The 24410-nt window shown below is 56.9% G+C and overlaps 1 protein-coding gene and 2 long non-coding RNA genes across 3 annotated transcripts; 1 reads left to right on the top strand and 2 right to left on the bottom strand.

Annotated features, from left to right (window-relative positions):
* Nucleotides 1-1331: 1331 nt before the first annotated feature.
* On the top strand, nucleotides 1332-4165 carry LOC129623724 (uncharacterized). The gene is made up of 4 exons (XR_008700635.1): nucleotides 1332-1544; nucleotides 2002-2189; nucleotides 2697-2982; nucleotides 3860-4165. It is a non-coding gene; the product is annotated as an uncharacterized LOC129623724 (long non-coding RNA).
* Nucleotides 4166-8032: 3867 nt separating this feature from the next.
* On the bottom strand, nucleotides 8033-8407 carry LOC129623877 (nematocyst expressed protein 3-like). Its single transcript, XM_055541779.1, has one exon. It carries the CDS (start codon nucleotides 8405-8407, stop codon nucleotides 8033-8035), a length of 375 nt encoding a protein of 124 aa, XP_055397754.1.
* Nucleotides 8408-9894: 1487 nt separating this feature from the next.
* Nucleotides 9895-22724, bottom strand: LOC129623725 (uncharacterized). Its single transcript, XR_008700636.1, has 3 exons — nucleotides 22627-22724; nucleotides 10708-10774; nucleotides 9895-10062 (listed from the first exon to the last, which is right to left on the bottom strand). It is a non-coding gene; the product is annotated as an uncharacterized LOC129623725 (long non-coding RNA).
* Between the last annotated feature and the right edge of the window lie 1686 nt (nucleotides 22725-24410).

The following is a 24410-nucleotide window of genomic DNA, read 5'->3' as shown; positions in this document are numbered from 1 at the left end:
CAGTTCTTTGCCCCAATGCTGTCGGCTGGACCAAGGAGAGCAACGTCAGTTTTGGTCCATTGAGAACTAAGGAGGGCCTGAGACTGGGCCCACTTGCACACTAACAACTGAGCCTGTCACCATTTCCCAGATGCTGGACGAAGACATGGGGTTCCAGGGTCAGAGACAGAGGATGCTGCAACTCTCCCCAAGGCAGCGAGCACAGGCTTCATGTTCCCAGGGGGGCCCTGTGCCCTCCCAGCCCCGTCCTGGTGATAGGATGCTAAAAGGTCCCCAGGGAGCTCATTTCTTCTCCAGCCTGGATTATGGAACTCCAGGAGCCTTACTTAGGCCTCTTGTCAGACCCATCTCCTGAGAACTAAACCTGCCTGGGAGGCATGTGTGCCTGGGCATGAAGATCTTATCTGTCAGCCTGTGTTCATGGTTCTGCCACCAGCATTTAGGAGGCGCCTGCATGGGGTAGGGGGCTTCCCAGGTGGCGCAGTGGTAAAGAGTCTGCCTGCCAACGCAGGAGATGCAGGAGACTGCGGGTTCGATTCTTGGGTCAGAAGATCCGCTGGAGTAGGAATTGTCAGCCTGCTCAAATATTCTGGCCTGCAGAATTCCATGGACCTAGGAGCCTGGCGGACTATAGTCCACGGGACCGCAAAAGGTCAAATAGGACTGAGCACGCACGCAGGCAGAAGCCTTCATGGAACAGGCGCTCGATAACTGGGAGATAAATGGCGTCCAGGCAGCAGGGAACCGCCTCCTGTGCCCTCCCCACCGGTGGGTCCCGTCAGGCCACTTCCCAGCTCTTTCTTCCTCCCCATCTCCTTCCAGGGTCCACTCCCAGCAGGGCATTCAGTGTGTGTGTGTGTGTGTGTGTGTGCGCGCGCGCACTTGAGCCCACGTGTGGATGCCCAAAGGAAAGGGTCCCACGCGGGAGGGGTGGGCAGGGTGGGTGGGCAGGGTACCCCAGGACCTCAGGCCGTCTGGTTCCCAGAGCAAACCCCATGGCAGGGCTGAAGCCCGGCCTCGGAGCCTGGAACCCTGCCTGCCCCTCTGCGCGGGGCTCACGCGCTGTGCTGGGCCGAGTCCCTGCCCCTCTCCTGGCCTGTTTCCTAACTGTCCCGTGAGGGCTTGGACAGGAACTGCCCAGGAGGCTCAGGGCGCTCACTGCGCTGACTCTCCCTCCTGGGGGCTGCGGGTGCGCTGCAGGCTCTCTGCCCTCCCCACCCCCGCCTCGGGATGGGGCGTGGGGCTGACCCGCCGGGGGGGCGGGGCCTCGGTCCCCCTCCGCCCACAGCCGCGCCGCGCATGCGCGTCTCCCGTCCCCGCCTCCCGCCGCGCGCACCGCCAACGGCTCCTCCGGTCGTGATCGTCCTGCCGGGCCCCCCAGTCCCCTGCTCTGGGGCCTGTGTCCCCTTGAGCTCCGACTCCACCCCCACCGCAGCCAGGCTGGCCGCCGAGCGCTGCTGGGCTGGGTGGTCCTGGAGACCAGGAGACAGGACAGTCACCGTGCAAACCCCCAGCCCTCCGTCTGGACCCCAGGGCCTGGCTGGGTGAGTCGCTGGACGCCGACTCGGCAGGGAGAAGGGGAGGCCACCACGTCCGCGCGTCCTCTGCCCACGTTGCTTGTCTTTCTGACAGCACCCCAAGACTGAGGTCCAGCCTGTCCCCTAGGGCAGGCCTGGCCGGTGGCCGGGGGTCAGAGGGAGCCCATGGAGAAGGGCGCCCAGCACCCCTGGGGGCGAGAGTTGGGGGGCAGTAGCTGTTAATAGTGAGGCCTCTGGTCTCTCAGTCATTTCACCCCACTTTGTAGATGAGCAGCGGTCCCAGCACTCAAGGTCATTCAAGTCTAAGTGACCAAGTCCAGCCGTGACTGGGGCGGTCAGATCATGGCTCTTCACGTTCACTGAGCCCACGCTGAGACCTTGGCCTGGGTTGGGCTCCCCCAGACAGGGGACCTCCTGAGTCCAAGCACTTTGGGTGTCTTCCTCTCCCTGCTTTAATCCCCAGCGCCCTCTCCCAAGGTCAGAGTCACCGATCCCGGTTTCAGTGGAGGAAACGGAGGCTCAGAGAGTCACCATATGAGCTGGCCTGTCACGGGCCGTGACGTGGCCCCGCCGTGGGTTTGAGTCCAGGCCAACATGGCCCCAAAGGCTGTCCTTGCACAGGAGCCTGAGGCTCTGAGCCCAGCCTTGGAGGTGAGTCCATTGTGGATGGGGGTGATGGGGTGGGGAGGAGCTTGGGAGGGTCCCTGGGGGAGGAAGGCGGTAGGGAGCCTGGGGCGGGGATGAGAGGTGCTCACCAGGGAGGGTGTCTGGACCAGACCACACAGGACTCTTGAGTATGGGGACAGGGGTCAGATGTCACTATAGGGCAAGGGGGACAAGGTACAGGCTGTCTGGTCAGAACCCCCACTTCTCAGCTCCTAGATTCAGAGGTGTTTTGTTGGACCTGTGTTCCAGCCCGTATAGCATGGATCCCAGAGAACCCCCCAGAGATGGCGGAGGCGGCCTCTGTCTCCTCCTGTGCTCAGTGGAGGCTGTGCAGTCATCCTCCTCCTCTCAGGGAGGGGCCTGCTGCCCTGAGGGCCCAGAGGGGGCTTCTCGTCAAAGCCCTTCGGGTGCTGTCTGGACCAGAGAGGTCTGAGTGAGGGGCCTGGGGGATCAGCAGGGCACTCTGGCCCTTGTCGCTCTTCTGATGCCCAGGCTGACATGGATGCAGGGGGTCCCTCACCTGCTGATTGGAGAGCAGCGAGAAGCTGACGTTGCAGACCCTGCGACCCAGTGCTCTGTGCCTGAGGCTGCCAAGGGCGTGTGGAGCTGAAGACAAGGGCTGCTGGAGGCAGAGGGCCGTGGGGATGCTGAGGACGGAATGTATACTCCTGGCCCCTGAGGAGTGGAGGATCAGCAGAGCCCAGACCCCGCAGGGCACCCCGTGCCAGCGTCCAACTCCAGGGGCTTCTAGGAGCTGGGGCATCTTGGTCCCCTCTGGGTATGGAGGGAGTGAGGCACGCTGGAACTGGGAGAGGCTGTCCCGGAGAAGGGGTGGGGCAGTCATCTCCCCTGGCCACGAGGGGAGCCAAGCTCATCTTGGCAAAGGTCACACTGATCCTCTCCACTTGGGCCTGGAGTGCACACCAGGCACGTGGGCACCTTCCCAGCTGCTGATTTCAGGCCATCTCCTTAACTGATCCCAGATCCTGGAATGGGAGCTTCTGCTGGTCCTGGGCTCCGTGTTGGGGAACTGGTGGCTGGATGGAAGGACCGGCTTTGCCTTTGTCAGATCTGACGGATGGATGCTCTTTAGTGCCCAAGGGCATAGGCGCCAGGGACCCAAGCCTGGAAGGTGTGAGGGAAGCACCCAGAGGCAGAGTATGGTGGTGGTGAGTAGGGCCCTGTGATGGGCAGTGCCCTCTGCAAACTTCAGCAGATCCTCTTGTTTCCAGATCACAGACAACACCTGAGGCTGTGGTCTGTGAGAGGCCAGGTCAGCCCGTCCATGGCAGCCACCAAAGCCTGGGGGCTGGCAAGGTTCACGGTGAAACTGTAGTCAGAGAGTGGGGGGCCATGAAAAGCATCTGGTAGCCTGGTCCACTCCAGTGTGTGACTGTTGTCTACCCAACAACGCAGACCTGGGGAGTTGACTGGCTGCTGTCTGGGGCTGGTGAGATGATGCCCTTGATTAGTTCAGTTCAATCACTTAGTCGTGTCCGACTCTTTGTGACCCCCTGGGCTGCAGCACTCCATGCCTCCCTGTCCATCACCAACTACCCAAGTTTACTCAGACTCATGTCCATTGAGTTGGTGATGCCATCCAACCATCTCATCCTCTGTCATCCCCTTTTCTCCCTGCCTTCAATCTTTCCCAGCATCAGGTTATTTTCAAATGAGTCAGCTCTTTGCATCAGGTGGCCAAAGTACTAGAGTTTCAGCTTCAGCATCGGTCCTTCCAATGAGTATTCAGGACTGTTGTCCTTTAGGATGAACTGGTTGGATCTCCTTGCAGTCCAAGGGACTCTCAAGAGTCTTCTCCAATACCACAGTTCAAAAGCGTCAGTTCTTCGGCACTCAGCTTTCTTTATAAGCCAACTCTCACATCCATACATGACTACTGGAAACACCATAGCTTTGACCAGATGGACCTTTGTTGGCAGAGTAAAGTCTCTGTTTTTTAATATGCTGTCTAGGTTGGTCATAATTTTTCTTCCAAGGAGCATGCGTCTTTTAATTTCATGGCTGCAGTCACCATCTGCAGTGATTTTGGAGCCCAAAAACGTAAAGTCTGACACTGTTTCCCCATCTATTTGCCATGAAGCGATGGGACCAGATGCCATGATCTTAGTTTTCTGAATGTTGAGTTTTAAGGCAACTTTTTCACTTCCTCTTTCACTTTCATCAAGAGCCCTTGATTAGACAAAGAAGAGCAAAGTAAAACCAAGGTTAGTAGAACAAAGGAAATAATGAAATCTAGAGCAAAGATAAATGGAACAGAGGAGCACTCGAGAAAATCAGTAAAACAGTTGTTTCTTTTAAAGATTTACAAAACTGGCAAGTATGGGACAATTTTATGGAACAAGTTATTTAACCTAAATGAAATGGAAAACTTCAGGAAACACACAAACTACCAAAACTGATAGAAGAAGAAATAGAAAGCCTGGTTAGCCTATAATAAGTGAGGAGACTGAAGCAATAATGGAATTGTCAACAAAGCCAAGCCCAGAGCCCGGTGTTTCATCTCAAATACTTAGAATGCCAGTTCTTCCTAAACTCTTCTGAAGACAAAGGAGGGGATACTTTTAAATTCACTGTGATGTACATGCTGTGATGCCAGCATTACCCAATTCCAGAGTAGCCACAAGAAAAGACATCTACAGGCCAAAATTCATTATGGATGTGTGTGTGAGTCGCTCAGTCGTGTCCAACTCTTCACGACCCCATAGACTGTAGTCCACCAGGCTTCTCTGTCCATGGAATTCTCCAGGCAAGAATACTGGAGTGGATTGCCGTTCCCTTCTCCAGAGGAACTTCCCAATGCAGGAATCGAACCCTGGTCTCCTGCATGGCAGGCAGACTCTTTACCGTTTGAGCTACAGGGAAGTCTTATTATGGATAGAGATGCAAAAATCCTCAGTAAAATCCTGGCAAACAACATTGAAAGGACAATACATCGTGACCAGCCTCCCCCGACAGCTCAAGCAGTAAAGATTCTTCCTGCATCGCAACAGACACAGGAGACGCAGGTTCAGTCCCTGGGTCGGGAAGATCCCCTGGAGAAAGAAATGGCAGCCCACTCCGGTATTCTTGCCTGGATAATCCCACAGACCGAGGAGCCTGATAGGCTACAGTACATGGGGCTGCAAAGGGTCAGACACGACTGAGCCTCCAGGCCATAGATGATCGAGTGACCCCACTGTGCAGACAGGGAGACTGGGGAGGCCCTGCGAGGCACATGGCTTGTCCGGGGTCCCGTCACCGGTGACAAGGAGGAGCCGAGTCTGAACCCAGCTGTGTCCCCAGAGCCGGGCCCTGGCTGCACCCAGGCCTCACCGTTGGTGTTACCATGCAGGGACATGGCATGAAGTGGGGGGGGGTGACCCCTCAGCAGCCCTGAGGGCCCTTGGGAGGCTAATGTTTGAGCAGGCACTCCAAGTATAGAGACCCCAGGAAGTGACGTCTCCTCCCTGACCATAGAGCCCAACAGAACTCGGAACCGGTAAGCAGGCGCCTCATCCTAGAGAAGCCCCCGCCCAGCTGGCCTGGCCGGCGCCCTTGATGAGCAGCGTGTCCTCCTGTGCGTCCTGAGGTCCCAAGGCCGCAGCCACAGACATTGTCTGGTCATTTGCCCAGAAGAACCAAAGGTAACACAGGGAGGCCCAGGGCAGCCCAGTCCCAACCCAGCCGCCTCTGGGATCCCACGCGGGAGCCCTGTGTCCCCTCCCTGTGTGTGTGAGAGGGAGGGCTTGTGTCGGGTGGGCCTGCCCCGAGCGGGAGCAGGCTGAGGGGTCAGAGGGCCGGCTATGTTAACCCCCCAGGTGAAGGTAGCAGGAGGGAATGTGGGGACCTGGGGACCCTCTTGGCTGAGGTTTGTACCCAGTCCTGGGGGTGGTCTCGCTTCTTCCTGCGGGTGGTCTCGCTTCTTCCCGGGAAAGGTCTGTGCACGATCTGGGAGCAGAAGGTCCAGGGGCAGGGAAAGCATCATCCTTGTGCGGGCAGGACTCTGGGTCCTCAGGCCGCCGGCCCGAGGATGTGGAGGACCAGGGCGCCCCCTCTGTCCCCGAGCGAGGGGCGTCCATGTGGGCGGCACAGGCTTGGGGGCGTGCCGGGGCAGGAAAGGGTCTCGAGGGCCGAGGTGGCTGGGAACACCCACCTGCACCTGCCTCCTGCAGGGGCCCGAGCAGCCGGACGCGCCTTCCTGTGAGCTGCCCGCAGCACCGGATCCCGACCCGGGACCCTTCTCCCTGCTCCCGCCTAGAGCTTGCCTTCCCCTCCCGATGTTTCTCGTTTCTACTTTTCATTTGACATTACTTACGGTGCCTTTCAGTTGAGGCCTCACTGTCACAGCATTTAATTCTTTACACTGTACATCATGCACTTCCTAAGCATGGAGTACACTCACGATGCTGAGCGACCTTCCCCGCGGTTCCACTCCAGAGGAAACCCTGACCCGAGGGCTTGCTCCCTGGCCGCACTCACCTTCCGAGATGGACCGCACTGTGGATCTCCCTCAGTGGATCCACTTCTGACCTAAAGGAACAAAAGCCGCCCACCCCCCAGCCTCCCTCCCCCAGCCGCTGACGCCCAGAGTCTGCTTTCTGTCTCTTGTCTCTCCCTGCTCTGGATGTTCCTATAAACGGCATCGAGCTATAGGCACGGCTTTTATGTAGCCCACGTATTTTAAGTGGGGAGTGGTTAATTTTTTTTTTTAACTTGAAGTAGCATTCTTGTTAAATGAAAGGGGACTTCTAGGTGAATTAAAAATAAGGTGTAGAAATTGAAGTCTTTTTTGTAAATATCTGTACAGTCTCAGGGTGGAGACCCCTGCTCTAAGTGTGGCCCCAGAGTCAGAAGACAGAAGGAAGCGCCTGGCTCCTCCTGCGGCCAAACAGACAAACATGCAGAGAGCTGGGAGGATAGACCACGGGCCGGGACAACGTCCCTTGCATCCCAGGGCCAGAGAGCAGTTTGACACCCCTGTGGTCCCCAGATCTTGAAAGTCAGTGTTCTAAAAAGGGACAGAGGACAGACCCGTGCACGGCTAACGAGGCGACGCACGTGGTGGGTGTACGTCCGAGACGCTCGGCCTCCGGGACACGGGAACATAAACACTGGAGACGGCTGTGTCACCCCTGCTCCGGCGGGTTTCCAGGCTGGTTGATGACCAGCGCTGGGGACAACGTGAGGAAGAGAGGCAGCAGACCCCCGGCAGGGAGGTGTGGAGGACACGCCTCTCTGGGAGAACTGTGCGTGGGACCCCAGGGCTCCACGGGTGCATCCCTTTACCTGCAGAGCGACTCCTAGGAGCCCACCCACAGGGACCCTCGCGTGATGGTGTGCACACGTGTGCCTGTGCACTTGGGGTGTCGGGGAGGGTCCCAGGGGCGTGTACCCTTCTGAAACGTGGTTCCCCCAGCTGCACTCCGACCAGTCCTCTTCCTCCTCCACATTTTCTGGGGCCCCAAATCAGAATTTCCGAAGAGCCCCTGCTATGGGACGTGGGCCATTTGCCATTTTTCATTCTCAGAATCAAGCTGAACGGAACATCTGTGCCCACTGATTACTACTTGAGGAAGAACCCGTGAGGTGGATTTTCTGGGTCAAAACATGCAGTTTTTCCAACACTGGCTGCAGTTTCCAGCACTGGCGGCCTCTGCCCGCTGTGGGCCTTGCTTGGCAAAGCGGGGCCGAGGGAAAGAGAGAGACCCCGAGGGCTGAGACCTCAGGGAGGAGGAGGAGTGAGAGAGCAGGTGATGAAGGGACCTGTGACTGACCTGCCCGGAAGGGACTGTCTCCGCCCTTGGCCCCAAACCTGGCCCCGCCCAGTGCTAGAGCTGATCTGAAGCTGGGACAGAGCTGCTCAGGTTCAAAGGGGCTCTGCTCCTAGAGCTGGAGCTGATGCAAGAGCCGGTGTCAGACAGCTCCGGCCGCAGGGGAGGCGTGCTAGCCGGGTCTGGGTCTACCTCCGACGGTGGAGGCCCGGCCCCGCAGCTGCTGCAGTTCAGCGGCTCTGCCTCTGGAGGGGCCGCTGAGGCCGGCGCTGACTCCTGGGCGGGCGCTGGTGTGGCTCCAGCTGGCGTCACGGCGCCGAGCCGCTGCGGGTGTGGCCTGAGAGCTGTCCCTGGTGCTGGAGTGGGGCTGGCCTGGGGCTCACTCAGGCTCTCGTCCGGGGCTGGGGCTGGTCTCTGTGCCTCCGGCTGCATAGCCAGTCCTGGCTCTCACTCCATAACTGGCCCTCAGCCTGGTGGTCGAGTCGGCCATAGCTCTGGCACTGGGTCCGCCTCTGGAATCGCGGTCAGGGCAGACGCTGGCCCCCCAGCAGGCGTGGAATCCGGCCCAGGAACCGAGAATAGAGCTGCTCTGTGCCTGAAATGGCATCACACTGGGGCCAGAGCTTGGCCTAGCTGTGGTGTGGCTGCCGGAGTGCCTTCTCCCAAGCCGACACTGGCTTCTGGCAGCCAGGCTGGCCCTGGCTCTGGAGCTGGCCCTAGAGCCATGACTGCAGCCGGCTCTACCTCTGAAGCCGGTCCTGGAGCCGCTGCCTCCTGGAGCCTCACACTGGCTCTGTGCTGGTTCTCCTGAATGGGCACTAGAACTATCACTGGGGCTGGTGCAGGAGTGGGTGAGAGGTCTGTGTCTATGTCTGGAGTCGGTGTGATGGCTGATGTCCAGGCTGCCTCCGGCCTGTGGGACAGCACCAGCCTTCCCGGGAGCAGCGCTGGGGCGGCCGCTGGTACTGCAGTGGGAGCCAACACTGGCTGGAGCCCTGGAGGAGGTAACAGAACTGCCTCTGGGAGTCGGTCGGTGCTGGAGCCCGTGCGGGAAGTGACCCTGAGTCTGGAGCTCTGGGGGGGCTGGCTCCAGAGATCACCTGCGCTCTTGTGCTGCTGCTGGGAGTTGGCTGGAGCTCTGGTACTGCCCTGGAGCACTCAAGTCTCTGGGGCTCATCCTCCCGCAGGCTCCGGTGCTGGCACCGGCTTCAGAGGGAGCTCTGCTCAAGAGCTGCCAGGAGGTCTCGTTGTGTTCCCAGAGCCGCGCTGGAGCAGACCGAGTGCAATTCTGTTGCCCTGGGATCTGGGTGGGGTCTGATCCAGAGTCCAGGGCTGGTGCCCAAGCTGGTTCTGGAGCTTCCCGGAGTTCGGGGGCTTTCCCACTAGCTGATGTCGGAACTCGTTCTCGCTCCGGAGCTGACTCTGGATCGAGGGATAAAGCTGGCTCCCGTTCTTGGCGGCACTGGCTCTGAGCCTAGAGGTGGCCCCGGGTTGGGCTCTAGCCCTGGCGCCGCACGACCTCTAGCTGTCGGGCGTGTGCCAGAAAGGCCTCTAGCTGCAGACCAGGCTCTGGCGCTGGGGCGAGACCAGGCGCTGGCGGTGGTGCCGGCTTGCGAGCTGGCAGTCCAGCTGGCCATGGAGCCGCAAGACAACAAAATGTTCACCAGCCTCGAGTCCATGGATTGTACACGCGTGTGTGTGTGCGTGCATCAAGTACACGCCTTTTCTTCCCTTATCTTCTTACCACATAGCATAAGGTAGAATGTATGATGTACCCGCAGTAGTTACCCTCACATCCCAGTGCTTAAGTTGCTGGGCATCGAGGAGAGACGCGCAAGCCTCCCGCCAGCATGCTGCATGCCCTGGGAGCGGGTCTGTGTGTTTGAGTCACACCTGGGACCTGTGTTTTGTTGGGAAGAGTGGCTCGCTTACTGTCCTCACTCCGAGACTCGGCACGGCTCCAGCAGAGCTGTGGGTCCCACGTCAGGAGAGGGCGGGCTGAAACGGTGGCCTCACCTCATTCGGTCAGACTGGTGATTTAGTCCACACGTGTTGCACAGGTGTGCCTGACGTGTACAACTAACTGCCTTCAAGAAAAGAAGTGAAAAGAGTGAGTGTTAGTCCCTCAGTCGTATCCAACTCTTTGTGACCCTCTGTCCATGGGATTCTCCAGGCAAGAACACTGGAGTGGGCTGCCATGCCCTCCTCCAGGGGATCTTCCTGACCCAGAGATCAAACCTAGATCTCCTGCGTTGCAGGTGGATCCTTTACTGAGCCACCAGGGGAGCCCAAGTAAAGAAGATTACTGTCAATAATGTGGGTGGGCATCCTCAGTTGAAGGCCTTATGAGCAAAAAGCAAGGTTTCCTGGACAAAGAGGTCTGCCTCCAGACGCATCTAGATGCCTGCAAGCCTGGCCTGCAGACTTTGGACTTCTCCGCCCACCAATGCACATGAGCCAACACGTTAAAAATCAGTTTTCACTCTGAGTACACATCCACACACGCGTGTGTGTGTACACAGGTGTGTCCTGGTGGAGGGCCCTGACACGCACTGTCCTTCCTCCTCCCCCTTTACCATCACTGTTCTCTGAGGCCCTGGACTCAATGCCCAGTGGCCTGCAACCGTGGTGTGGCCTCCTGGGCTCCACCAGCACTGCCTGGGGCTATGAGCAGAACTGAGCTGACGCTGTCCTGGACGAAGACACACGGATGACTCCCAAAGCCCGCTTACTCGTGGCAAGTCAGAACGTGGTCAGAGAGCTTGTACTCGTGAGGTCAGCCGATGACACGTCAGACTCCTGGAACAGAAAGGCAGACAGGTAAGGGCTCAGGGAAATAAACTAAACCCAAGATTTTTCAAAATGCAGACTTCCACAACAGGAAGGTCTGCTCAGAATATGTTACCATCCCTTTAACACAAGGCTCTGCCTGGCCACCGTCACCTTTCGGCACACAGCTTAGTCCATGCTGTTTCCTGCACAACGCTGTCCTCTGATGCCCAGCATTCTCACTCTACAGTCTAACAGAAGAGGCAGTCGTGTGTGTGCAGGCGAAAGGAGCCACCACCCCAGGAATTGTCAGTCATGTCTGAACTTTGAGCTTGTCTGTTTGAATGTCTCTTGTTTGGGGTGTCCAGTAGGCTGGCCCAGCCCCAGTCACACAGCAGCCAGGGCAAGGATTCCAGGACCAAGAGATCTACACGAGTCCTTCAGCCATCTTGCAGCACATGTTTAGTTTGGGGATTCTGGTTTGCTTCCAGGGAGGTTCTGGGTTTGGTGAGGGAGAAAGAGGAAGACAGGGAGGCAGATGATTTCATGGCTTAAAAGGGGCTGTGAAAGCTTTTCCCACTAAGTGCAGAAACGCTATTTGACAAAACCCAACACCCTCTTGTGAGAAAAGCACTCAAGAAACTAGAAACAGAGAGCATTTCCTGAGGACACCCTGCAGCTCACATCGCACTCGGTGGGGAAGACTGGAGCCTCCCCAGGGGGCAGGAAAGAGGAACAGGGACCAGTCCCACCAGCTCACTGCTGCACTTCACTGAAGGCTTTAGCCTCGTCCATCAGGTAAGAAAAAATAAAGTCATCTAAGCTGGAAAGGATGAAGCAAAACTATGTCTGTTTGCAAATTTCATGACCACGTACATAGGAAATCACAGAGAATACACAGGAAAACTATCAGAACTAATAAACCATTCAGCAAGGTTTCAGGACACAGTGAAATTGTGATAGTCACCCAGTCGTGTTCTACTCTTTGCGACCCCATGGACTGCAGCCTGCCAGGCCCCTCTGTCCATGGGATTCTCCAGGCAAGAATACTGGAGTGGATTGCCATTTCCTTCTCCAGCAGCATGCAGGATAAACAGCACAAAATTCAATTGCATCAGAATGTCAACGGGGGCAGCCATAGTGGAAAACGGAAGATGGTATGGAAGTTCCTCAAAAAATTAAAAATATGTAGAATTACTATGTGGTCCTGCAAGCCCACTTCTGGGTGTTTATCCAGAGGAAATTAAAACACTAATTCAGAAAGATATCTGCACCCCCTCTTCACTGCAGCACTGCTTACCGTAGCCAAGATACAGAAGCAGCCTGAGCATCCGCTGAGGGGTGGATAAGGAGGATGTGTGTGTATAATGGAATATTTAGCCCTAAAAGAAGGAAATCCTGCCATTTGCTGTAACATGGATGACCCTTGAAACAAGTTGAAGTGAAGTTGCTCAGTCAAAACAAGTTGAAGTGAAGTGAAGTTGCTCAGTTGTGTCTGACTCCTTGCAACCCCATGGACTGTAGCCGGCCAGGCTCCTCTGTCCATGGGATTTTCCAGGCAAGAATACTGGAGGAGGTTGCCATTCCCTTCTCCAAGGGATTTTCCAACCCAAGAATTGAACCCAGGTCTCCGGCATTGCAGACGGATTCTTTGCCAGCTGAGCCACCAAGCAAGCCCAAGAATACTGGAGTGGGTAGCCTATCCCTTCTCCAGTGGCTCTTCCTGACCCAAGAATCAAACTGGGGTCTCCTGCGTTGCAGGGGATTGGATTTTTTGGATTCTTTATCAACTTAGCTATCAGGGAAGCCCTGTGCAAAGTGAAACAAGTTAGAGAAAGACAAATACCATATAATCCACTTATATTCGGAATCTTAAAGAAAAAACATAAGGGCTACTAGATACAGAGAATAGAACGGTGGTTACCAGAGGTCGGGGCTAAAGGGGCCAAGATGGGTACACACTTCCAGCTATAAAATAAGTGACTCCTGGAGACGCGGTGTACAGCATGGTTACCGCAGTTCACAACACTGGACTGAATATTTGAAAGTTGCCCGGAGAGCAGATCTTGAAAGTTCTCATCGAAAGGGAAAAACTGTGTAACTATGTGAGCTGGTGGATGTTGACTGGGGTGACCACTGGGCAGTATATACAAATATCAAATCATTGTGTTACACACCTGAGACTAATATACTGTTATATATTGATTTAAAAAATCAACTGTGGGCTTTCCTGGGGGCTCAGTGGTAAAGAATCCGCCTGCTGGTGCAGGACACACGGGTCTGATCCCTTATCTGGGGAGATCCCACATGCTTCAGAGCAACTAAGCCCGTGCTCTAGAGCCGGGGGCCACAGCTACTGAGCCCATGTGCAGCAATTACGGAAGCCCGTGTGCCTAGAGCCTGCGCTGCACAGCAAGGGAACCCATGTGCAGCAATTACGGAAGCCCGTGTGCCTAGAGCCTGCGCTGCACAGCAAGGGAGCCCATGTGCAGCAATTACGGAAGCCCACGTGCCTAGAGGCTGCGCTGCACAGCAAGGGAGCCCGTGTGCAGCAATTACGGAAGCCCACGTGCCTAGAGGCTGCGCTGCACAGCAAGGGAGCCCACGTGCAGCAATTACGGAAGCCCACGTGCCTAGAGGCTGCGCTGCACAGCAAGGGAGCCCGTGTGCAGCAATTACGGAAGCCCGCGTGCCTAGAGCCTGCGCTGCACCGCAAGGGAGCCCGTGTGCAGCAATTACGGAAGCCCGCGTGCCTCGAGGCTGCACCGCAAGGAGCCACTGCAGGGAGAGGCCCGCACACCGCAGCTGGAGGGAAGCCCGCGCAGCAACCAAGGCCAGCACAGCCAAAGATAAACCTCAGAAGATCAACTGTATTTCTATAGAGGAGCACACTCTGACAATGAATATAAGAAAGCAACTTCATTTACAATAACGTTCAAAAGATTAAAATACTCATAAATCAATTTAGTGTCCAAAGTATTAAGACTTGTATAATGAAAGCTACAGCACGTTATTGGAGCAGCTGAAGCCAAAATAAATAGAAGGGCATCCCATATTCATACGCTGAAAGACTGTATGCTATTAGGACGGCAATACTTCACAAAGGGAGCTACAGGCTCAATGCGATCCACAGCAAAATCTCAGCTGCCTTCTTTTCTTTTTCTTTTCTTTCTTTTTTTGTTGCAAACATAAACAAGCCAATGCTGAAATCCATTTGGAAATGCAAGGAACACAGAATAGCCAGAACAGTATTGAAAAAGCAGAGCAAAGATGGAGGAATCGACTTCCCAATTTCAAAACTATTATGAAGACAGTGTGGCCCCGGCATAAAAATAGATACACAGAAATAGAAACATAACAAAATAGACATAACAAAACAGACACGCAGACCCTCGAGACAGAGCTGAGAGTCCGGAAATAAGCCTGCATGTCTGGACTCAGGTTTTGATGAGCGACCAGACAATTAAATGGGGAAAAAATAGTTTATTTGATCAAATGGTATTGGGACAGCCAGGTCCATACACGCGAAGGCGAAGGAAGAAACTGGACTCTTGCTTACAGCCTCACAGAGATTGACTCAAAACATATGAAACAGTGACACATAAGACAAAACTAGAAAACTCTTAGAGGAAAACATGTGGGGATAAAGCATCTTGACCTGAGTTAGGGAATGGTTTCTTGTATATGACACTTTTTGCACAAGTATAAAAAATAAATTGGATTTCATTAAAATTTAAAACGTGCATTAAAAGACAACATCACTAAAATGACCGCCTGCTGAGAGGGACGAAGCCTCCGCTGACCACACACTAGAGACGTGCATGTAGAGTATATAGTGAACGCTCACAACGTGATAATAAAAAAACTAATAACCCAATTTTTTTTAAATGGAGAAAGGAGGTGAGTAGACACTTCTCCAAAGAAGATATACACGTGGCAAATAAGCACGTCAAAAATGCTCAACATCATCGGGAGGGAAAGCAGACCAAAACCACAGTCAACAAGATACCATTCCACATCCACTCAGTCGACTCTTCGGCCCCAGGGACCGCAGCCCGCCAGTCTCCTCTAAGCATGGGATTCTCCAGGCAAGAACACTGGAGCGGGTTGCCATTTCCTCGTCCAGGGGATCTTCCCGACCCGGGGATGGAGCCCAGGCCTCCTGCACTGCAGGCGGATTCTTTTCCATGAGCCACCAGGGAAGCCCTCACACCCACCAGGATGGTTTGATTAAAAGGACAGATATGGGAAGGGTTGGCAAGGATGTGTAGAAATTGGAATCCTCACATGTGGCTGGCAGAAATACAAAATAGTGCAGCCGTTTGGAAGACAGCCTGGTGATGCTTCAAAATTTGAAGGGCTTCCATATGATCTAGCATTTCTACTCCTAAGAATACGCCCAAGAGAAATAAAAACAGATGAACAGCTCGCATGCAAATGTTCATAGCATGGTTATTCAGAACAGCCAGAGGCAGAAACAGCCCAAACAGTCCATCCTCTGACAAATGGACAAGCAAAGTATGGTAACTCTACGCAGTGGAACAGTATTTGGCAAAACAATGAATTATTGGTACATGCCACAAACATAGATGAACCTTTGACAGCGGGCTACATTAAAGAGCTGTCACACAAAGCCACACGTTGTACTATTCTATGTCGGTGAAAAGTCCAAAATAGAGATAAAAAGTAGGTCAATGGCTGTGTAGGGCTGTGAGGATAAGAGAAATGGGGGTGGCTGCTAACAGGCCCAGGGTCTTCTTTGAGGTGGTGAACACGGCCTGCTGTTATGGTGGCGGCCGCACAGCCCTGGATCGTGCACGTAAAGAGCGTCCAGGTGCGCCAGTGGTAAAGAATAAAGAGATCCCTGGGTCTGCAAGACGCCCTGGAATGGCTACCCGCGCCAGGATTCGTGCCTGGGAAATTCCTTGGGCAGAGGAGTCTGGCAGGCTACAGTCCATGGGGTCGCAGAGTCAGACACGACTGAGCACATATATTTTAAGTGGGTGGATCATGTGGCATGTGAGTTATATCTCAGTAAAGCAGGTTTTTTATTTATTTATTTATTTTTAAAGTAATTTTCTTCCCACTCAACTTGGAGATGTGTCATGGTCCCAGAATAAGCAGGGCTGGGCACTTGCTACAGCCTCGAATGCTGGCCTGCCCCAAGAGTGTGGGCCACAGCCCCTTAAACCCCACCCGGGGGAGGCAGGGGAAGACACCCTCAGAGGGAGAAGCTGGGGGATGCTCCAGCCAGCAGCTCGGCACGAGCGCATGCCTTGACCCTCCCAGGTTAAAAAAGGTTAAGAGTCTCTTGGCAAGAGGACAGGGCAGAAATTTTATCTCTGTGGTTTTGACGCGGCTAATACACATACGAAGTGCATCAAAGGGGAGAGACGTGAGCAAACGTAGTGACGACATGTACCACAGTGCGATCAAGACGCTGAGGTTGGCTTACAAGACTTGTCCAGATCAGGGACGGAGATGGGATTCAACACTAGGACTTGGAATTCATGAGTCTATCAGAGACTGACTCACCGGTATGAGACTCAGGGGACTACTAAGTGGGTTGAACACAAACCCTCCCAAGAGATGAGTCAGTGTCCAGAGGTCAAAACCAAACTGGTGACGTGGGAGGAGCAGCACGTGGGTGGTGATCGTTTAATGGGACTTTCTGTGACACACGGGTATAAACGACCTTCACTGGACTAACTCACCTTAGACCTGATCCTCTCTGGTTTGGGCATTTACTAGCCTATAACTTTTAAAGAAAAAACCCATTTGTATCACCTGTTTCACGGCTTAAAGAACATTTGGTAACAACATCATCAGCTGTCAGAGCTGCGAGAACCTTTGGAAATCACCTAGCCCCCCGTCCCAACCCATTTTACAGATGAGGACATTGAGGCCCAGGGAAGGTGACTGACCCAAGGATACACTGGGAGTTTCTCTGACATCTGGTCCAGGCCCCCCCCCCTTTTTTTTTTACCATGAAGCGATCCTCAAGCAAGATTTGAAAGGTAACAAGTCTTTGTATCACTTTAAGGAAAAGTCCAGGTCTGCATTTTCTCCAAAGAGTAAAATGTGGAATCACTCTCTCCCTGACACAGAAACAAAATCGGTAACTGGAGAAGAGGAAACAAGAGCACAATGGCCGTGTTCAGTTCAGCCCCAAACAGATCTGCACAAAATGACTCGAGCGGTGCCTGTGGCCCCTAGAGTCAACCCAAAGGGAACTGCCTCAACTCCTAACAGATGAGGCGTAAAGGAGCCAAGACACGTGTGTCTCCTCAGCCAGGCACATCACCCTGGGCATCCGTGTGCCCCTGCTGCAAGGGCCACAATCCCCAGAAGTGGGCGGGATGGGGGTGGCAGATCCCTGCTCCCTGGGGTACCCTGGCTCAGGGTCCCGGCTCCGTCACTGGGGTGACAGGGGTCTCCAGCTCACCTTCCGGCATGTCCAGCTCATCACCCCTTAGACAAATAAAAGCAGAACTTGACCGCACTGGATCGGGGATGCAGCGCCAAAAGTTTGTGGTCCTCCCGGCCCCCCAATCCGGTCTGGCAGGTGAGGGGCCCCGAGGGAAAAGTCTGAGTCTTTGGTTCAGAGGCCAGTCTCTCCTGGCATCCGACACACTTCTGAAACGGAGGTGGGTCCCCGGCCGCTCCAAGATCAGGGGCTTCCGGTTCTCTGCAGACAGGTGTCGCCCCGAGCTCCGTCCTCCAGCCCTTAAGGGCGCTTCAAACGCCGCAGCGGACGCGGGGCTCGCAGGGCAGTGCGGGGTCGGGGGACCCGGCGCATGGGGAGCCGTAGGTGTTGCCCGAGCACGCGCTGTCCGCGGGCCCGGGCGCGCGCCTCGCGGTGGACGCGACGCCCAGAAGTCCCGCTGCGGGCGCACCCGCGACCCCTCCACCCACCCGGCGGGGAGAGCCCCATCCGCATCCAAACTGGGCCGAGCAGGTGCGGGTCCACCACCAGCCGAGAGGAACGGCTGGGAAACTGAGGCCAGAGCAGGCAGGGTCTGCCTGGGGCCACGAGGCGCCACCAGGTGGGCAGAGTCCAGAGAAAAAGAGGGGGCTCTCACCTCCCAGGTCTTCTCTAGGATGAGTCCCTCAGGTCCTGCAAGACCCCTGCCCAACCCTCCCAAGTGGGATCCGTTCTTCGCGGCGTCCCTGCAAGGGTGTAGGTGTGCACACGTACACACCAACACACACACTCACTCACTGCCCTGCCAGGGGTCAGAGGGGAGTGCACGCAGAGGAGCTGAAAAGGATGAGATGAAAGAGCTTGGGGGCAGCTCTGCCAGGGGGCAGGGGCATCCTGTATCCTAGCAACATCCTCGGCCCCTAGCATGGGGAGGGGAGATGCCAGGCTGCTGGTAGGTGGTCCCCACGCTTCTTAAGAAGCTCCCTCAGCCGGCCGTCCACAGGGCTCCTCTAGAGGACGGGGGTCTGTGATCTTGTGTCCATCGCTCCGAGCATATAAATGAGTATGAACCCCCTAGAATGTTGGGGGGAGCAGAGAAGACCCCATTCCTTCTCTGAAATTGGGGTTCTTGACAAGGTGATGCCAAGGCTGGCACAGCTGGAGAAGTATCACTTGGTTTTCCGTTGATGATCACCTGTACTTTGGGGGTCGTTCGGGTCGTCCGTGGAGCCTGCAGGTCCTGTCTCTTTGGCCCCTGGGGCCCAGGAGAGCTGGCGTTGCTTCACTGTGTGGATCAGCTGAGCCTCTCTGGGCGGGGGCGCCTGCCTTCCCATCCTCTCCCCCACCAACTGCCCAGTGTGAAACGAGGACTCAGTGCCAAGCCACAGACAGTGGTCTGTGGGCGGGGCAACGACCCTCATGTTAATAAATTTAGTCCGCAGTGTTGTGGTTGCTTAGGTGGGGAAAGAATTGCCAGACAAGAGACAGGGTGAGATAGAATAGAGCTGATGAGAGCGAGAGTTGCGTTAGGACGGCGGGCCTCCTGACAGCCAGCGACTGTCAAAGATCATCTGCCTGTTTGTTTGTCTTAAATTCTATTTTTAAAATCAGAGGATAATTGCAACATTGTGATGGCTTCTGCCCTACATCAACATGAACTGGCAGTGGGTTTGCACATGTCCCCTCCTTCCTGAACCCCCTCCCACCTCCCTCCCCACCCCACCCTTCTAGGCAGTCACGAGGCGCTGGCTTTGGGGTCCCTGCGTCATGCAGCCACCTCCCACTGGCTGGCTGCTTTACGTGTGGGAATCTATGTTTCAATGCCCTTCTCTCAGATCATCCCGCCCTCTCCTTCCCCTACTGTGTCCAGGCAGGGAACAAAGGAACGGGGCAGGAATCTTGCAAGTCATTTGCTAATTGGGTGAGGTACGTATAGTTTCCTTATACGGGGAAGGAGGAGAACAGGACGGCCTTACACGAGACAAAAATGGACAAGCCATACTGTCCAGGAGGGCTCAAAACTCCTCAGCAGTTGCAACGTGGTGGAAAGGGCGATGGGCGTCTGGCGCTTTCTGTTCTGCGCGAGCTCAGTGAAGCTGAGGAGCAGTGATTCTGACCGCCCGGAGCACCGCCAGCCTTGGTCACTGGGAGCTGAGCGAGCTTGACTTGGGACCACTGCTCATCTATAAAGTGTGTGAAATCACGGAGTTCCCAGAGGGCCCCTGATGACAGTAAGTGCCTCAATACACCCTCATCTGGGTGGTGGGCTTCCTCCGGCCCCCACCTACACCAGCCTGGGCTGCACACAACTTCTGCCTGGGGTCCTGTGAGAGACGAATGTGGGGGTGGCGGGGAAGGGTGGAGAAAGAGGAGGAGGGGCCCCAGACCTTCTCCCTGCCCCGCCCGGGTGTCTATTGCCCCCTGCGGGTCCCCCTGACCCAGCCATGCCCTGAGCTGGACCCTGGGATGGAGTCTGGTGACCAGCAGAGCTGGAAGGGGTAGAATCAGTAACCCTCGGGCCCCCAGATGTCCAACCCAGCCAGCCCAGCGTGCTGCAGCCCACCCATCCGGGAGGGTGGGCTCAGGGCCCAGGGAACTTGGGCTGGGGGTGGGGGTGGTGGGGCGGTGATCACAGAGCGGTTAGCAAGCGTCAGGACACACGACCAGAGGCGCATGCGCGCTGTGGGCGGGGTCACGTGCCCGCACCCTCCGGGGTCTCTCGCGCGCTCTTGGCCGTGATCGTGAGGCCCGGCCGACAAGCGGGAGGGAGGCCAGTACGACCCCGAGCGGGTGCCCACCACACCCGTCCAGAGGAGAGAGCCTGGGTGCGTCCTCGCGGAGCTGGGCTGAGCAGGTCCCCGTCCAACCTGCCATGAGGCCCCGGCCCGGGAGGTGGGCAGAGTCTAGAAGGACAGGATTGGTTCCCACTTCCCCAGCCGGCCTCACCCCTCCTCGGGGGTTTCCTCTGGGATGAGAGCTCCTCAGGTCCTGGAGGACCCCTGCCACCCCTCCCACGGGGGCCAATTCCTCTGGGCGTCCCCACGAGGGCGCAGGTACACGCGTGCACACACATGCTCACACTCACTGAGTGTCCTGCTGGGAGTGAGAGGGGTGTGCACGGGGGGAGGGGACAGGGGTGAGGAGGAGGAGGCTGGGGACAGAGACAATGACCCCCCAGCAACATGCCCGGCCCATAGCATGGGAAGGGGGTTGCCAGGGTGCCCACTGGGCCATCCCTAGAGAGGCCTGGGGAAGACAGGGTCTGGGGTCCTGTGTCCACCACTCTGGGCACCGGGAGCTAGGATGAGGCTCCTGCCCAGTGTGGAGGGGCTACAGGAGAGGAGGCCTCAGCTTACTCCCCCGTAGAGGGGGTGCTTAGACAGGGTGGTCCTGGAGGCCCCATAAGATTGCAGGAGAGTCTGTTGGCCTTGCTCCCCCATCCATGACCCACTGTGCTCCGAGTCCTTGGAAAAAGCTTTCTGCTCCCTGAGGTCCTTCTGAGCAGGGGGCAGCCTGGGGACGTGGGGGACTGGGGACCCGGGGGTGCAGAAGGGGGCAGGGACTGGACCACCCACTGGGAACCACGGACAAGACCCTCCTTGTTGGCCCCTAGGGGTCCTCATTTGGACCCCTGGATGGGGTGAGGAGGCCTCCGGAGTGACCTGAGCACGGGGACAGGGAGGGGGGAGGCGGCAAGGGAGGCGCTGGGGTCTCTCTCGCCCAGGAGCGGGCAGGCTCTGCTCCTTCGGGGGTGGGCCCTGGTGGAACCACTGCCTTGCTGAGTTTCTGTCATGCCCCGCCAGGCTCCTCTGTCCATGGGGTTTTTCGGGTAAGAGTATTGAGGGGGCTGCCTTTTCCCTTCTCCAGGGGATCTTCCCAGTGTGTGTCCTGCATCGCAAGCGGATTCTTGACCCGCTGAGTGGTCGGGGAACCTGGACCCCAAACAAGGGGTTTGGTCTCTGCTTTTCCTGCCTGGGCTGCAGTGCTGGAGATGACCACGAGGGGGCGGGCAGTGCCCACTCTGCTCTGTGGAGGCCAGGGTCATTCTGGGCGTCCCCCTGCCTCTGACTCAACAGGCACCTTTTATTGTTAGTCTCCGGGCCCACAGTGTCAGCTGCTCAGAGGCGGGAGGGGGCTCTGAGACCCTCTGTTGATGGTTCAGCTACTGCCTGGGGGTGGTGCTGACACCACAGACGGTTCCTGCCTGCAGGAGCTCACGGCCTGGAGGGGCAGGTGGACGAGAGCAGGAGGGCAAGTCCATGTGAGAGAGGAGCACGTGCTCCAGGGAACTGAGTCAGGGTCCTGGGGGAGGGCCGGGAGCCCTGGGGGTCTACAAGGCTCCACGGGACACCGATGCCGTGACCAGAAAGACAGGGGTGGTCAGCCCTGCACGCTCGGAGCAGTGAGCTGGGCTCAGAGGTGCAGCCAGCCCTGCACGCTCCGAGCAGTGAGCAGGGATGGGAGGGATGTCAGAGCATTGGAGGAGGAAGAGACTTTGGCCAGAGGGCAGGTGAGGTGGGAGCTGGGGTGGCCGGAGATGGAGGGGGAGGGGAGGAGGGGGAGGGCAGACCTGGGCCTGGACAGATGTCCTGGGGTCTGTGCCCTGTGATGGCATTCCCCTCACTTCCAAGAGCAAGGGGCTTCCCCCGTGGCTCAGCGGTAAGGAATCCTCCTGCAATGCAGGAGCCACAGGAGACAGGAGTTTGATCCCTGGGTCAGGAAGATCCCCTGGAGGAGGGCATGGCAACCCACTCCAGTATTCTTGCCTGGAGAACCCCATGGACAGAGGAGCCTGGTGGGCTACAGTCCGCGGGTCACAAAGAGTCAGAGATGACTGAAGCGACTGAGCACGCACACCCACGAAGGCAATCCCTGACCCTCACACAGCATCTGTGACCAGGATGCAGGCTCAGCTCAGATGGGGACCTCTGCCCCGAGGCTGCCCAGGAGGCTAGGCTGTGGTCCCAGCTGAGGCTCCATCAGGGCGGGTCTGTCTCTGAGGTCATTGGTGGATTCCGTATGGATGGGGGTTCAAGTCTTTCCTGTCTGTGGGCCGGGACCCAATGTCAGTTCTTTGTACTGGAGCCTCAGGGCACCTCATAACCTCTGACCCTGCCTCTCTAGAACACTGCATCCAAGACAGGGAGACAGAGACAGGAGAGAGGAACCCAGGAGGAGTGACCAGGCGGAGTCCCAGACTTTGCATTAGTGAGTCTTGGAAATGACAGCCCATTGCTTTTGCCCAATTCTGTTCATTTAAACCCAGTCCCAAAGCCCCTCCACCCTCAGGGAGGAATCACACAGGATGTGGGCCTGGAGGTGGGGATGCGGGGCGCTGTCATGGGGCTCACCATCCACAGGTAGAGGGGGGACAGGAGGACCTTCCCCACTTGTCACTCATCTGTGGGGTAAAGACTGAAGCTAACGGAGAAGCAGGGGGCAGAGGATGAGATGTTACCTAGCATCACGGACGCAATGGACACGAACTCTGGAAGACAGTAGAGGGCAGAGGAGCCTGGCGTGCTGCAGTCCATGGGGTCGAAAAGGTCAGACGCAACTTCGTGACTGAACAACTACTGCAAGGAGAGTAAGTGTAAGAGAGTGAACTCAAAGGAATTAAGAATTAAAGAAGAAAGCCTTCCCACCCCAGCAGGCAGTGCCCCATTCCCACCCCACCCACCCCTCGTGTGCCCTGAGCCATGGTGGGGGAGGAAGATTCCAGGGTGTGTGCTTTTCCGGAACCCGGTTTCCCCTGGTGGACATTGGCCAGTCCATCCTCTTCCTCTTCTGAATTTTCTGGGGCCCCCGAATCGTGTAAATATTGAGTCCCTTTCTGATTCTTCTCTCCCATCGCTGTGGTGAAGGGAACAGGTGAGTCCATAAATCTTTGTTTAGCTCAAACCCCTAGAAGAGAGATTCTTGGTCTAATGCAAACATGATTTTAACAGTGGTCACAGTTTCCAAACTCTGAGGTCTTCTTGGCCACTCTGAGCCTTGTTTGAGAAAGCAGGAGTCCACATGCTGGGGCTGAAGACCCGAGGAGGGCAGCCGACAGGCCCGGCCCGCAGTGAAGGCGACCGAAGGCCAGAGACCACTGCTGCCGCTGCCCGCCCCAGGGCTTGGCCTTCTGCTGCTGGTGGCCGACATGCAGCTCAGAGGCAGAGCCTGAGGGTGAGAGGGCAGGGTCAGGGGGCGCAGAGGGGGCAGGGGTGGGGACGCAGGGAGCAGCCCCCAGAGGCTGATGCTGGGCCTGGAGCAAGCACGGGGCCCCACCCCACCCCGGGCCCCAGTTTCCAGAGCTCCAGCTCAGACTAGTAACCCCGCCTAGGCCTGGGGGGGGACCTGGGGTACTGAGCTGGGGTGTGGCAGAGCTGGGTGACCCTCCCACTGCCCCCCCCAGGAGCTGTTCAAGAAGGTGGTCCCCTCCCACTGCCTGGGCTCCAGGAGGGCAAGGAGCACCTGGCCCCGACCGTCTGCGCCACCGCCACCCAGTTCAGAACGTGGCCCACCGTGTCATCACCTCCTGCCTCGGGGACTGAAGGGTGTAGGCCCGCCACAGGGCCAGGGTGGTGGAGCACTGGATCCCAGGGGCCAGGGCATCCCGTGAGAGGGCCCAGGAACCCCTCTCCAGTTCTGGAAGCTTCCTGTCCTTGGCGAATTGGGTCTGCAGCTTGCCAGCTGGTCACTGTGGCTGCTGGGTGGGTAGGAGGGGAGGGGTCCTTCCGTCCCAAAGCCAGCTCAGCCTGCCCCCACGAAACCAGGCCCCACCGCTCACTGCGTGTGCACTGTGCTTCAAGGGGAGGGCACCCCATCCGCCCAGGAACACGGTGCCACTGGAATGCTCTCGGTTAAGCGGCCCAAGGACCTGCCCTGGGAGGCAGGTCTGGGACTCCCCACTCTGGCCCCAATCACAGAGAATCCTGTTAGCAACACTTTTCACAGCCGTGTGGCCCAAACTGGCCATAACCTGTGAGCTTGTGAGAGTCTCAGGAAGATGAATCTATGGTGGGTCCTCCTTGACCCCACCTCAAGGCTTCCCCAGCGCCCCCGGGCAGCCCCCATCCCAAGTCAGAGCCGACACCGAGGTGACCCCTCCTGAGCTGGGCTTGACGAAGGTCTCTACACTGTAGGAGAGGTGAAGAAGGCTTTCGCAGGACCTCAGACCCACCCTGGGGGCAGGGGTTCCAGGGGGCTGTGGCAGAGGAGCAGCACAGCCAAGCCTCCCAGAAAGCGGAGGCCCTT

Source organism: Bubalus kerabau, chromosome 11 (genome assembly GCF_029407905.1).
Source record: "Bubalus kerabau isolate K-KA32 ecotype Philippines breed swamp buffalo chromosome 11, PCC_UOA_SB_1v2, whole genome shotgun sequence".
Taxonomy (NCBI): Eukaryota; Metazoa; Chordata; class Mammalia; order Artiodactyla; family Bovidae; genus Bubalus; species Bubalus kerabau.
This window is presented reverse-complemented; position numbering and strand designations above follow the sequence as displayed.

Bases quoted from the DNA above. Each gene is read 5' to 3' on its own strand.
- LOC129623877 (XM_055541779.1), bottom strand. From the start codon at position 8,407: ATGCAGCCGGAGGCACAGAGACCAGCCCCAGCCCCGGACGAGAGCCTG.